Source organism: Jaculus jaculus, chromosome 8, assembly GCF_020740685.1.
Source record: "Jaculus jaculus isolate mJacJac1 chromosome 8, mJacJac1.mat.Y.cur, whole genome shotgun sequence".
NCBI classification, from domain to species: domain Eukaryota; kingdom Metazoa; phylum Chordata; class Mammalia; order Rodentia; family Dipodidae; genus Jaculus; species Jaculus jaculus.
Window position 1 is genome coordinate 130777425 of NC_059109.1, and position 15260 is coordinate 130792684.

The 15260-nt window shown below is 47.6% G+C and overlaps 1 protein-coding gene across 2 annotated transcripts in view; it reads right to left on the reverse strand.

Annotated features, from left to right (window-relative positions):
• The window catches only part of Atp9a (ATPase phospholipid transporting 9A (putative)), a 142347-nt gene extending 127403 nt beyond the window's left edge, over positions 1–14944 (reverse strand). The window contains exon 1 of one of the 2 annotated variants that reach the window (XM_045156068.1): positions 14832–14944. Coding sequence is in view for 1 of the 2 variants with exons in the window: in XM_045156067.1 (XP_045012002.1) it covers positions 14260–14330 (71 nt within the window). In the remaining variant the exon portion in view is untranslated. Of the gene's footprint in view, positions 1–14259; positions 14371–14831 lie in introns of those variants that run through there. The other variant, XM_045156067.1, reaches the window with a different exon arrangement.
• Positions 14945–15260: the final 316 nt, after the last annotated feature.

A 15260-nucleotide genomic window follows, 5' to 3' on the forward strand; every position in this document is an offset into this window, starting at 1 on the left:
TTGTCAATAAAAAATATATATATACATTAAAAAAATAAATAAATGATTGGTAAGAGCTTAAAAAAAAAAGAAAGAAAGAAAACCTGGCGTGGTGGCGCACACCTTTAATCCTAGCATTTGGTAGGCAGACGTAGAAGGATCACTGTGAGTTTGAGGCCAGCCTAGGACTACAGAGTGAGGGTCGGGTCAGCCTGGGCTGTAGTGAGAGCCTGCCTGGAAAACAGCTCCCCCGCCACGCCGCCCCCGGCGTCACGAGTGAAAGTGCAGGCTCGTCTTGCCCGTGACTTTCATCAGCCCAGAGACGGACTGTTCACTGTCTTATCTCCTTCCAACTTACTGCACCCGGAGCTCAGGTCAGGGTCAAAGAGGGACGGGCACCCCTCACCTCCCCGTCACCCATGAGCCAGCTCCTGACTCAGCCTCCACCACCAATCCCTACCTGGGCTGGTAATGACACATCCCAGGTCTCCTCGGGGGCAGGCCTCCTGGTCTGGTTCTGGGTGGCACGGAGCAGGGGTCTGTAACTGGCAGCGGGTGGCACAAGAACAGCTGTGTGGCTGGCAGAGGGCGGAGGGCAGGGAGTGCTTCCTGATGGCCCGCTGCCCAGGCTCCTTCCCACTATCTGTACACAAGGGAGCAAAGGGCCCTCTGGGTACTCTCCATCCCAACCCAAAGAGGAGAGGGAAGGGCTGGCAGTTGGAACCTCCTCCATTATCACAGGCCCTTCCCCAAGCCACACGTCGGAATGCTGGCCACCTAAGGTGACCTTCTTCATATCCAACAAAGGAGCGTAAAAGACACACATTGCAGGTGGGGGGCGGGGGGTGCTGGCTGACAGAGCTGGACAGTTTCTGAGCTGACACAGGGAGATTTCATAAAGAATTAGCAGGACACTCTCGGAGCTAGGGTTGGGAACCACAGACGAAGGAAGACCAGGCTCCTGGTGAGACAAGAGCCGGACTTTGACTTGGGTCCGACCAGGAAGAGCAAGGAGAGGAAGACGGGAGGATCTGGCTCCCAGTGAGGTGGCCATTCAAACCGTGGTGCAGGGAACAGAGAGATGTCAAGAAGACCCAGGACTAAGTAATGGGTCAACATAACTGTTAACACTCAGGAAGAGGGAAAGAGAGGCAGAAGACCCCTGTGTTGACAGGGCAGACACAGGAAAGACTGACGACTCCTGACAGACGTGGGAAATAAAAACACACATCCATGAAAACACACATCTGGGCTGGAGAGATGGCTCAGCAGTTAAGGCGCTTGCCTGCAAAGCCAAAGGACCCAGTTGCGATTCCAAAGTACCCATATAAAGCCAGATGCACAAGGGGGCACGTGCATATCGAGTTTGTTTACAGTGGCTAGAGGCCCTGGAGTGCCCATTCTCTCTCTTTCTCTCTCTCTTTCACTTTCTCTCAAATAAATTAATTAAATTTAATTTAAATTAAAATACCAAACACACACACACACACACACACACACACACACACAGATGGGTGTGGTGGTGCATGCCTTTAATCCTAGCACTCGGGAGGCAGAGTGTTCAAGGCCACTCTGAGATTACATAGTGAATTCCAGGTCGGCCTGGACTAGAGTGACACCCTGCCTCGAAAAACCAAAACACACACACGCATCCATGAAACCATTCATACATGCTAGCACTGGCATGTTCACAGCAGTGTCATGTGTCATACTGGAAGCCTCCAATGTCCATCACAGTGAGATAAACAACATGTGATCACCCTCCCCGTGAGGTTGTGTAAGATAATAAAGGGATTTCAAAAGCAGTGTCCAGCCGGGCGTGGTGGCGCACACCTTTAATCCCAGCACTCAGCAGGCAGAGGTAGGTGGATCTCCATGAGTTCGAGGCCACCCTGAGACTACATAGTTAATTCCAGGTCAGTCTGGACCAGAGAGAGACCCTACCTACCTCAAAAAAAAAAAAAAAAAAAAAATTCAGTGTCCTTGCCAGAGAGAGAGCTCAGATAAAACTCTCGCTGCCCAAGCATGAGAACGGGAGTTCAGATCCCATCCCCAGCACACATGAAAATGCTGGGTAGGGGGCTGGTGGGATGGCATAGCAGTTAAGGCACTTGCCTGCAAAGTCTAAGGACCCAGGTTTGATTCCCCAGTACCTAAGTAAGCCAGATGCACAAGGTGACACATGCATCTGGAGTTTGTTTGCAGTGCCTAGAGGCCCACATGGGCCCATTCTCTATCTGCCTCTTTCTCTCTCCCCCCTTCTCTCTCTCCTTCCTCCAAATAATAAATGAAAATATATGAAATATTTTAGAAAATGCCGGCTGGATTTGATGGCCTGTCTGTGTTCCCACACTCAGACAGGAGACAGAGACAGGAGAATCCCAAGCAAGCTGGCTAGCTATATTAGCTAAATCAGTGAGCCATGATCAAGTGAGCAATCCTGCCTCAATAAAATTGAGGACTAGAGAGATGGCTCAGTAGTTAAGGCACTTGCCTGCAAAACCCGTTGGCCTGCGTTGGATTTCCCATTACCCATGTAAAGCCAGATATACAAAGTAGCGGATGCCATCTGGAGTTCATTTGCAACAGCAAGAGGCCCTGGAGCACCCATTTTGTCTCTCCCTTCCCCTCCCTCACTCTCTCTCTCCTTGCAAATAAGTAAATAAATAATGATTTTTTTTTAAGTGGCTGAGGAAGCTGTGCGTGGTGATGCACACCTTTAATCCCAACACTTGGGAGGCAGAGGTAGGAGAATCATGGTGAGTTCGAGGCCACCCTGAGACTACATAGTGAATTCCAGGTCAGCCTGGGCTACAGCGAGACCCTATCTTGAAAAATAGAAAAAATAAAAATAAATAAATAAATAAAGAGGCTGAGTACTTCCACAAGAGCAGGAACCTCAGGCCTGCGCTGGAAGTGCTGATCTCTTTCCAGGTCAGGGCAGGTTACATGCTCCATATTCTCCGTTGGCTTAGTCGTTCTCAAAAACAGCTGCATTTCGGGGTTGACTATTGTTGCCTTTGATATTTCCTGATTCATAGGACCTTTGTCTTTCTCTTTTGGCATTACTGGGGACAGAGTTTGACTTGGTCCTAGTCTGACCTGGAACCTATTTTAGACCAGAAATCTCAGCTTCCCGGTTGACAGGATTAAGGGTGTGGGCAACACACACCCTTGGGACTTTGACGTTATTAGATTATCTGTCTGCTTTAATCCTGACACTGCACGCATACTCTGAGCTGGTTGGGATTGAATGTGTATAGTTCTCAGTTGAATTTTAGAATTTGCCAGTAAATTGCTCCACCCAATCTACTCACATACTTGAATAGCAGGCAAACTCAACGCCTAGGGTCACTCCTGATGTTTTCTTGGACTACAAGAGCTGCACTTGACACCTTAAACTCCTACCCTAAAGATACTAAGATACAGCAAAGAACACTGCAGATAATTAGGAAATCGAAGCATCAAACTAACTCCGGTAGCAAAGAACCAAGATAATACAATCCCACGAAGTATTATAAATCCATCAGAAATAACCCTGATGAGACTGTTTTAGATGAAATGCCTGACAAAGATTTCAAAGAAAAAAAAAAAAAAGATTATATCTATCCTCAGAGAAATCAGAGAAGAAAACAAACTCCTGAAGGAGAAAACAGGAAACCAAGTTAATGAAATAAGGAGGTCAATACACGACGTAAGGAAATAGAAATAATTAAAAATACCAATCAGAAATACTAGAAATAAGCTGGGCGTGGTAGCGCATGCCTTTAATCCCAACACTTGGGAGGCAGAGGTAGGAGAATCACCATGAGTTCAAAGCCAGTCTGAGACGACACAGTGAATCCCAGGTCGGCCTGGGCTAGAGCGAGACCCTACCTCGAAAAAACAAAAACGAAAAAAGAAAACTCTATAGAAAGTCTACCGGTAGGATGGGTCAAGGAGAGAACAGAATATCTAAGCTAGAAGACCAGGAAGCAGATCTAATACAGTCCAACAAAGAAAAAGACAAACTAGGAAGGCATAAATGGGGCTTTATGAACACTATGAAAAGATCAAACATAAAAATTCAGTGTGTAGTAGAAGAAGAAGAATTTCACTCCAAAGGTATAGCAGGTATTTTCAACAAAATTATAGAAGAAGCCGGGTGTGGTGGTACACGCCTTTAATCCCAGCGCTTGGGAGGCAGAGGTAGGAGGATCACTGTGAGTTCAAGGCCACCCTGAGACTCCATAGTGAATTCCAGGTCAGCCTGGGCTACAGTGAGACCCTACCTTGAAAAGCAAAAAAAAAAAAAAAAAAAAAAAAAAAAATATATATATATATATATATGTATGTATGTATGTATGTATGTGTATGTGTGTGCGTGTACATATATATACACACACACAAGAAAACTTCCCTCAAATAAGCAATGTGATGCCATTACAGATACAGGAAGCCTTTAGAACACCAGAGAAAATCAGGAAAGTGTCTCTCATTGTTATATTGTAATTAAACTACAAAACACACAAACCTAAAAAACAGAAATACTAGAAGCAATTAGAGAGCAAAATCAAGTTACCTACAAAGACAAGCCCACCAGGATCACAGCAGATGACTCAACACAAACTGTAAAAGCCAGAAGAGCTTGGAATGATGTATTCCAAGTTCTGAAAGATAACAACTGTCAACCAAGATTACTTTATCCTACAAAGCTACCCATTCAAATAGACAGAGAAATGAGGACATTCCACAACAAAAACAAGCTAAAGGAATATATGATCACTAAACCAGTTCTCCAGAAAACACTTGAAAGGATTCTCCATGCACAAGAGAAAGAAAAGCACACACGTAAGGAACCAGGAAAAACCATACTCAAATACTAGTTAATTAATACAAGAGAGTAAAGGAAAAACAGGAAGAACTACAAAACAAGAAGAATGGCAAGAATAAACACACGCCTTACAATAATAACTCTTAATATCAATGGCCCAACCAAAAGACAGGTTTGCAGGCTGGGTTACAAAGCAGGATCCTTCTATTTGTTGGCTCCAAGAAACCCTCTTTTACATAAAAGACAGACCCTATCTCAGGGTGAATGGTTGGAAAATGGTATTTCAAGCAAATGGGTCTATAAAACAAGCAGCTGTCACTATCCTAATATCTGTCAGAATGCACTTCAAACCAATATTAGTTAGGAAAGATAAATAAGGTTACTTTATATTGACTAAAGGAACACTCCAATAGGAGGACATTACAATTCTTAACAGATACACACCTTACATGGGGGCTCCCAATCTCATCAAACAAATACTATTAGAATTAAGATCACTGATAACACCAAATACAGGTGTAGTGGGTGACTTCAACACCCCACTCTCGTCAACTGACAGGTCATCCCAGCAAAAAAAAAAAAATTAAAAAAGGAGCGTCTGAATTAAATGAGGTCATAGAACAAATGGACTTAAAAGATATCTACAGAACATTTCACCCAAATGCTGAAAAATACACATTCTTTTCAGCAGCACATGGAACATTCTCTAAAATAGACCATATATTAGGACACAAAACAAACCTTAACAAATATAGGAAAATTGAAATATTTTCTTGCACTCTATCTGATAGCAAATCAGCAGTAAGAAAAGTTATAGAGTATGTACAAAATTATGGAAACTAAACAACACACTACTAAATAAGACATGAGGGCTGGAGAGATGGCTTAGCGGTTAAGCGCTTGCCTGTGAAGCCTAAGGACCCCGGTTCGAGGCCCCAGGACCCACGTTAGCCAGATGCACAAGAGGACGCACACGTCTGGAGTTCGTTTGCAAAGGCTGGAAGCCCTGGTGCGCCCATTCTCTCTCTCTCTTTTTTTTTTTTTTTTTTTTTGGTTTTTCGAGGTAGGGTCTCACTCTGGTCCAGGCTGACCTGGAATTAACTCTGTAGTCTCAGGGTGGCCTTGAACATTCTCTCTCTCTCCCTCTATCTGTCTTTCTCTCTGTGTCTGTCACTCTCAAATAAATAAATAAATAATAAAAAAAAATTATAAAAAAAAAAAAAAAGAGCCGGGCATGGAGGCGCACACCTTTAATCCCAGCACTAAGGAGGCAGAGGTAGGTGGATCGCCATGAGTTCAAGGCCACCCTGAGACTACAGAGTTAATTCCAGGTCAGCCTGGACCAGAGTGAGACCCTACCTCGAAAAACCAAAAAAAAAAAAAAGAAATGAGTCATTGAAGAAATCAAGAAGAAAATCAAAAAAATTCATAGAATCAAATGATAATGAGAACACAACATACCAAAACGTCTGGGACACAATAAAAGCAGTCCTAAAAAGGAAATTTATAGCTTTAGGTGCCTATATTAAAAAATGAGAGGCTGAAGAGATGGCTTAACAGTTAAAGCACTTGCCTGAGAAGCCTAAGGATCCAGGTTCAATTCTCCAAGTCTCACATAAGCCAGATACACAGGTGACACATGCATCTAGAGTATTTTTCAATAGCTAGAGGCCTTAGCTAGAGGCCTTAGCATGCCCATATTCTCTCTCTCTCTCTCTCTCTCTCTCTCTCTCTCTCTCTCTCCTCTCTCTCTTTCTCATTCTCTCTCTCTAACAAATAAAAAAAATTAAAAATTTTTAAAAAAAATTAGAAAGGTCACAAATAAACAACTTAATGCTTCACCTTAAGGCCTTGGAAAAAGAAGAACAAGGCAAACCACAAATCAGTAGATGGGAAGAAATAATAAAGATTAGGGCAAAAATTAATGAAATAGAAACCAAGTAATCCAAAGAACCAATGAAACAATTAATTGGCTGTCTGAAAGGATAAAAAGATTGAAAAACCCTTAGCAAATGTGACCAAAAGAAAGAGAGAAGCGGGCTGGAGATGGTTAAGGTGTTTGCCTACAAAGCCAAAGAATCTGTATTCGATTCCCCAGGACCCACGGAAGCCAGATGCACAAGGTGGCGCTTGTGTTTGGAGTTCGTTTGCAGTAGCTGGAGGCCCTGGCACATCCATTCTCTCTCTCTCCTCCTCCTTCTCTCTTGCTCTCTCAAATAAATAATAAATTTTTTTAAAAAATTAAGAAAGAGAGAAGAGACACAAATTAGTAAAATTAGAGATGAAAAAGGCACCATTACAACAGATACCAAAGAAATTCAGAAAGTCATATAAGGACATACTTTAAGAACATATACTCCACCAAGTTTGAAAATCTGAAAGAAAACCGGGTGTGGTCACGCACGCCTTTAATCCCAGCACTGGGGAGGCAGGGGTAGGAGGATCACTGTGAGTTCAACGCCACCCTGAGACTACGTAGTAAATTCCAGGTCAGCCTGGGCTAGAGTGAGATGCTACCATGAAAAAAAAAAAGCTGAAAGAAATGGTTGATTCCCTTGATTTATATGACCTACCAAAATTAAATCAATATGAGATAAACCACTTAACTTAAATAGACCTATAACAAGTATGGAGATCCAAGCAGCTATTAAAAGAAAGAAAAAAAAACCTCCCAACTAAAACAAGACCTGGCCCAGATGCATTCACAGGTGAATTTTACTAGACCTTCATGGAAGAACTAACACCAATGCTTCTCAAACTTTCCATAAAATAGAAAAGGAAGGAATTCTACCAAACTCCTTCTATGAAGCCAGCATCACCCTGATACTAAAACCAGGCAAAGAAAGAACAAAAAAAGAAAAGTACAGACCAGTCTACCTCATGAACATGTATGTAACATGTAATGCGCAATATAAATGGATGAAAGACAAAAATATCACATGATCATCTCAATAGATACAGAAAAAGCATTTAACAAAATCCAACATCTCTTCATGATAAAAGTTCTACAGAAACTGGGAATAGAAGGAACATATCTCAACATGATAAAGCCTATTTATGACAAACCTACAGCCAACAAAATATTAAATGAGGAAAAATTTGAAGCTTTTCTACTAAAATTAGGAACAAGAATAAAGCTAACCAAGGAAGTGAAGGGTCTCTACAATGAAAACTTTAAAACACTCAAGACAGAAATTGCAGAAGACACTAGGAAGTGGAAAGACATCCTATGTTCTTGGATTGGAAAAATCAATATTGTGAAAATGTCAATCTTACCAAAAGCAATCTACACATTTAATGCAATCCCCATCAAAATTCCAATAGCATTCTTCACAGATATGGAAAAATCAATTGTAGAATTCATTTGGAAGCACTTCAAATATCCAAAACAATTTTGAACAACAAAAATAAGGCTGTGAGCTAGACCCTACCTTGGGGGGGGGGGGGGAAGCCAGTCTATTGGGATTGCCTCAAAAAAATTAAATTAAATTAAAAAATAAAAGACATTTTAAAAAAATAAGGCTGGTGGTACCATCATACCTGATTTTAATCTATATTACAGAGCCATAGTAAAAAAAGAAAAAAAGAAAAGAAAAGAAAGAAAAAACCAGCATGGTACTGGTACAAAAACAGACATGAGGATCAGTGGAATAGAATAGAGGACCCAGATGTAAGTCTGGGCAGCTACAGCCACCTGATCTTCGACAAAAATGGAAAAAAATAGTCTTTGGAGGAAAGACAGCCTCTTCAATAAATGGTGCTGGAAAAACTGGATATCCACACATAGAAGGATGAAAATAGATCCCTTCTCTCTATGCACAAGAATTAAGTCCAAATGGATCAAAGACCTTCATAACAGACCCAAAACTCTGAAACTGCTAGAGGAAAAAAGTAAGGGAAACCCTTCATACTGGCATTAGGTAAGGGCTTTCAGAATATAATAACCGCAGTGGCTCAGGAAGTAAAACCACTAATCAACCACTGGACCTCATGAAATCACAAAGCTTTTGTACAACAAAGGACACTGTGAATACAGCAAAGAGACAAAGTACAGAGTGGGAGAAAATCTTTGCCAGCTACACATCTGACAGAGGATTAATATCCAGGATATACAATGAACTCAAAAAACTAAATAATAAGAAATCAATCAACCCAATTAAAAAATAAGTAATGGAGGCTGGAGAGATGGCTTAGCAGTTAAGGTGCTTGCCTGCAAAGCCTAAGGACTCATGTTTGACTCTCCAGGTCCCATATAAGCCAGATGCAGTGACACAGCATGCAAGGTCGCACATGCCCACAAGGGGGCATACGCATCTGGAGTGTGACTGCAGGAACTAGCAGGCCAATTCTCTCTCCCACTCTCTCACATAAGAAAAAATAAATTAAATTAAAAAGCCAATCTGTTGGGCTTGCTTCAGAAATAATAATAGAGACCCAGAGAAGTAAGGCAGTTTTTCTACGATCACATAGCAAATAAAAATAAATCAGTAAATAAATAAGAAAAAAAATTAAAACCTCAAAAAAAAAAAATCTAAGTGGCCGAGTTCAGGCTGAGACCCAACTCCTGGAATCCTGTGTCCAGGTCCGTGACAGGCAATGTTCACTGTTTCACCCAGAAAGGAACTCCATTCAACAAGAAGCAGACTATGATGTCATCAAATGATTTCCTGCCATGTGGCGCAAGTGCCTTGCTTTCCAAGTAAACCAACTTAACCTTGTCAACAACAGTCTTCCCTGCGTCTGGATGGAGTTGTTCTCTAGAGGAAAGAGCACCAGGCCAAAGGAAGTCTCCAGCAAAGACAAGCAAACCCCAGCACATGTGACCTTGTTTTTATTTTTTTTATTTGAGACAGAGAAAGAGAATGCACCACCAGGACCTCTAGCCACTGCAAAGGAACTCCAGACACATGCACCACCTTGTGCATCTGGCTTATGTGAGACCTGGAGAATTGAACCTGGGTGCTTAGGCTTCGCAAGCTCAAGCCCTTGTTTTGATTTTTGAGACGGGGCTCAAGTATCCCGGGCAAGTCTGGAACAAACTCTGTAGCTGAGGATAACCCTGAATTCATGAACCTCTACCTCTCTAGTGCTGGGACTGTGGGTGAGGACCACCACACCTGGTTTATGATTGCTGGACAAGAAGTCCACTAAGGCCGGACGTGGTGGCGCACGCCTTTAATCCCAGCACTCGGGAGGCAGAGGTAGGAGGATTGCCCTGAGTTCGAGGCCACCCTGAGACTACATAGTGAATTCCAAGTCAGCCTGGGCTAGTGTGAAACCCTACATTGAAAAACCAAAAACAAAAAACAAAACAAAACAAAAATCAGTAAGGGAGCTTTAAAAAAAGTACAGACCAGGGTCTGAAGAGATGGCTCAGTTGTTAAGGCATTTGCCTGCAAAGCCTAACAACCTAGGTTTGACTCCCCAGTACCCATGTAAAATCAGATGCACAAAGTGGCCCATGTATCTAGAGTTCATTTGCTGAAGCTGGAGGCCCTGGCATGCCCATTCTCTCCTCCCCCCTCTATTTGCTTCTTTCTCGCTCTCTCTCATAAATAAATAAACAAGAATTTTTTAGGGCTGGGGAGATGGCTTAGTGTAAGGCACTTGCCTACAAAGCCAAACAACCCAGGTTCGATTCCCCAAGACCCACATAAGCCAGATGAACAAGGTAGCGCATGCATCTGGATTTCGTTTGCAGCAGCTGGAGGCCCTGGTGCACCATGCTCAGTCTCTCTCTCTCAAATAAATAAATAAATACAATGAATGCAGCAAACCTGGCCTCGTAGCTCATGCTTATAATCTCAGCGTTCCAGTGCCCAAGGCAGGAGGATCAGCATGAGTCCAAGGACACTCTGATTTGCATAGTGTGTTCAGGACAGCCTGAGCTACGTATCAAAGACCATCTCAAAACAAACAGCAACAGGGACACGCGCCAGGCCTACTGACCCACGGCTGTCATTCCAGCTATTCTGGAGGCTGAGGCAGGAGGATCAAACCTTCAAGACCCGTCCGGGCTACAGAGTGAGCTCATGGTCAGTCTAGACAATTTAGTGAGACCCTGTCTCAAAATAAAAAAAAAAAAAAAGGAGGGCTGCAGAAATGGCTCAGCGATTAAAGGCACTTGTTGCAAAACCTAACGACCTGGGTTCCATTTCCCAGGACCCACGTGAAACCAGATGCACAAAGTGGCACATGCATCTGGAGTGCATCTGCCGTAGCAGGAGGCCCTGGCGCACGCATTCTCTACCTGCCTCTTTCTCTGTCTCTTTCTCAAGTAAATAAATAAAATATATATTTTTTAAAGCAAAAGGAAGGCTGAGGAGGTAGCTCAGAAGTAGAGCTCTGGCCTAGTATGTACAAGGTGTTCAATCAATAGTAGTGAAAAAGAAAATTTAAAAAAAAGCCAAAATCATACAGGTCTCGGCACCTACCCTGTCCTCTACCCATCGGGTCCTCTACAGATCCCGAAATTTGAGGATGCTCAAGTCACTTACAGGAAACGGCACTGGACCTGCACTTACAGGACCAATGTAATGTGAACGCTACGGAGGTTACTGCACAAGACACAGGTCAGGACATGTTCAGGTTCAAGGCAATTAGACTGTTTTCTCCCACACAGCAATCAGTAGTTGGTGGGACCCATGGTCACAGAGGGCCACCAGACAGGTACCACTCCACACCGTCATTTCAAAGTCTTGGCTAGGCCAGGCGTGGTGGCGCTTGCCTTTAATCCCAGCACTTGGGAGGCAAAGGTAGGAGGATCACTGAGAGTTCGAGACCACCCTGGGCCTACATGATGGATTCCAGGTCAGCCTGGGCTAGAGTGAGACCCTACCTCAGAACTCCTCATCCCCCACCCCCAAAAGAAAAGAAGATAAAGACTTTGTTGGTGGGGCAGGGGATGGGTGTTAAGTTTCACAGGTGACTCCAGCAAGGACTCAGGACACCACATCTGCTAGACAGGTCTCTCTAAGTCAGCTCTGCATAGGAATCGCCAGGTCCAGCCCATGCACCTAGCAAGCAGTTCCTAATTGTTCTTGGCACAAACCAGCCATGACATGTCAGCTGATTTTATTAATTACAATATTTACAGTGGTGAATAACTCACAGGAGACGGTTACAGGCATATCACATAACTGAGCTGTCACCATTAAAACACAGAACAAGGGCTGGAAGGAGAGCTTAGCGGTTAAGACATTTACCTGCAAAACCAATTCCCCAGGACCCACGTTAGCCAGATGCACAAGATGGCGCAAGCATCTGGAGTTTGTTTGCAGTGGCCAGAGGCCCTGGCGTGCCCGTTCTCTCCCTTCTGTCTCTCTCCTCTCTGTCAAATAAATAAAACAGAACAAGGCAGGATGTGGTGGCGCACGCCTTTAATCCCAGCACTCAGGAGGCAGAAGTAGGAGGATCATCATGAGTTTGAGGCCACCCTGAGACTACATAGTGAATTCCAGGGTCAGCCTGAGCTACAGTAAGACCCTGCCTCAAATAATGGGCTGGAAGGATGGCTTAGCAGTTAAGGCGCTTGCCTGCAAAGCCAAAGGACCCAGGTTCAATTTGCCAGGACCCACATAAGCCAGATGTACAAGGGGGCACATGCATCTGGAGCTTGTTTGCAGTGGCTAGAGGCCCTAGCGCGCCCACACTTCCCCCCCCCTAAAAAAAAATAAAGAAATAAAAATAAAATATTTTTAAAAATACAGAACAAGCCACGTCCCACCATGCAGGAGGCAGAGGTAGAAGAACTGTCGTGGGTTTGAGGCCAATGTGAGATTATATAGTGAATTCCCAGTCAGCCTGGGCAAGAGGGAGACCGTGCCTCAAAAACACAAAACAAAAAACAAAACAGAGGCTGGGGTGATGGCTCGGAGGTTAAGGTACTTTCCCTGAAAAGCCAAAAGACCAGAGTTTGATTTCCACAAAGTGGTGCACACATCTGGAGTTCTTTTGCAGCAGCTGGAGGCCCAGGCATACCCCATTCTCTGTCTCTTTCTCCTCTTAGAAATAAATAAATAAGGAAGAAAAAAAAACTTAACACACACACACAGAACAGAGGGTTGGGGGCGTAGCTCGGTGGTAGAACGTGGTAGGACCTGGGTTCGAAATCCAACACCACCGCCAACAAAACAAAACCACAACAAACACACCCACAGGAAGAAGCGGGCACTGTTATTCCCCGGCCTTGCCGAGTTCGCTCTCCATCTCACATCGCTCCCTCGGTTTCCCTCCTCCCCGTGTGAACTTCAGGGAGGCCTCCAGACCTGAGAGAGGCAGGGACAAAGAACCCACAAGATGGCAGCAGCTGGCATCCTTTTTCCTTTTTTTCTTTCCATCCCACTGACACCTGATGAGGCCACTGTACCAGATCACCAGCCCCACCCAACTCCTGCGTCTCGGACTGCCAGAGCCAGAGTGGCTGCCAGCGGGAGGTGCCCGCGAGGGTGGCGCAGAGGGCCGAGGCCCCGCCCAGCGGCCTGCACGGCCTGCCCCGGGCACAGCGCTCACCTGCCCGGCCAGTAGCCGCGCACCTCTCCGGGCCCCACCCCGCAAGGGCCCCAGACGGGCGGGGGTGGGCGGAGCCGGGGAATCTGCATTCTCCCCAGCTTCCTCCACCCTCATCATCACCACCACCCCGAACCTCCTCCCCGGGCGGTCTGGTCCCAGTGGCGCCTCTGCATCTGAAAAACCTCAACAGGTCACTGCAAAAACGGCCAGGCGCAAAATACCCCTGGATCCCCCACACACACACACCGCCCACTCTCCAGGAAAGGGGAACCCACCCACGCCTCTTCCGCGCCCTGGCACCCGGGCGGGGGGCTCCATTGTAGGAAAAAAAAAGGGCACAGCGGGTGTCAAACGCTGCCCGGGGCAGGGGTGGGGGGACCCCTCCGTCCCCCTAAATGGAGCAGGGGGAGGGGAATGGTGTCACCAATCCGCCACCAGGAGCCCCTCCCACAGCCCTGCAGCTGTCGCTCCGGCTGCTCCCAGTGTTGGGGAGGGGGGGCACAGGTGGTGTCGGCGCTGGCTGGGGGGGTGGAGGGGGAAGGAGCGGGTGTCTGGGGATCTGGTGGCCGGGGCCATGACCGTGGCCGTGCCCTCCCCACCCCCACCCCCGGCAGCCCGGGCACACCGGGGCTCCGGTGGCACGATGCACGCGCAGACCGAGGCGAATCCGTGGTTGCAGCCAAGGCGTCACGGAGAAACAATGAAAACGGCTCCAAAAGGCACGGCTCGATGGTCACTGCGCGCGCGCTCGGGTCCCCGGATCCGGGGGTGGGGGACCGCGGCTGCTCGGGGTGTGTGTGTATGGGGGGGTTTCTCCCCAGCCCCAGCCAGGCCCCGGGTGAAGAGGGCGAGCCGCCGGGGACCCTGCGCCCCTCCCCGGCTGGCCCCGCTGCCAGGCCCCGGGGGTGGGGTGGTGGGGGGGGGGACAAAGGAGCGGACGGGGCGCGGCGACTCACCCGGGGCGCGGCCTGCTGTCCACGCGCTTCTTCTGGCGCACGGGCTGCAGCGGGATGTTGTCGGTGGTCATGTCGGCGCCCGGGCCGCCGCCCGCCTTGGCCGCCGCGCCGCCCGGGCCCCCGCCGCCCGCTCCGGCCTCCGCGCCACCGCCTGCCGGCGCCGCGCCGCCCCGGGGGAGGAGGCGACGGCAGCGGGCGGGCCGGGCCCGCAGCGAAGGAGCGAGGTCGCGAGCGCCGGGCCACGCGCGGAGCCGCCCGCGCGGCCCGACCGACGGACACGGCCGCACCATGGGCCCCGGCTCCGCGCCGCGCCGCGCCGGCCGCCGGAGGAGGAGGAGGAGGAGGAGGAGGAGGAGGAGGAGGAGGGGGGACGGGTGGGGGCGGCCGGGCCGAGTCCTCCCCGCCGCCGCCGCCGCCGCAGTGTCCCCGCCCCTGGCCCGCGCCGCGCGCCCCCCTCCTCCCCACGCGCGCCCCCCCGGACACGCGCCCCCCGCCCACGCCTCGCCGTGCACGCGCGCGCTCGGCCGCCGGCCCCCCCCCCCTACACCGCCCATGCACGGTCACACACGCACCTTCCCACACCTCCGGACGTTTTTTCACGAGCTCGCTTTTGTACAGATGCTCATGCCCAGCTGCTCCCGTACCGATCCCACCAAATATTCCATGTGCACAGCTGCACACGCACACTGTGCAAACACGCGTACAGCCTGCCACATTTACCCCACCCACCCACACGCGCGCGCACACACACACACACACACACTACGGGGCATGTTCATGCACGCACCCTGCATCTTACATACGTTGGCACCCCACCTCAAACATCAGTCCCACAGGGACGTGAACCTAGCTGGTTTAACTCTGCAAACCCCTGACCCATCTTCTGGGCCGCACGTCTTGCCCTCTACCCGGATTCCTGGAATTCACAATGACACACACCTGCCTCTTTCATCCGGACACCCTCACACATCAGCAGACCTTTATTCTCACTCTCACTTCCC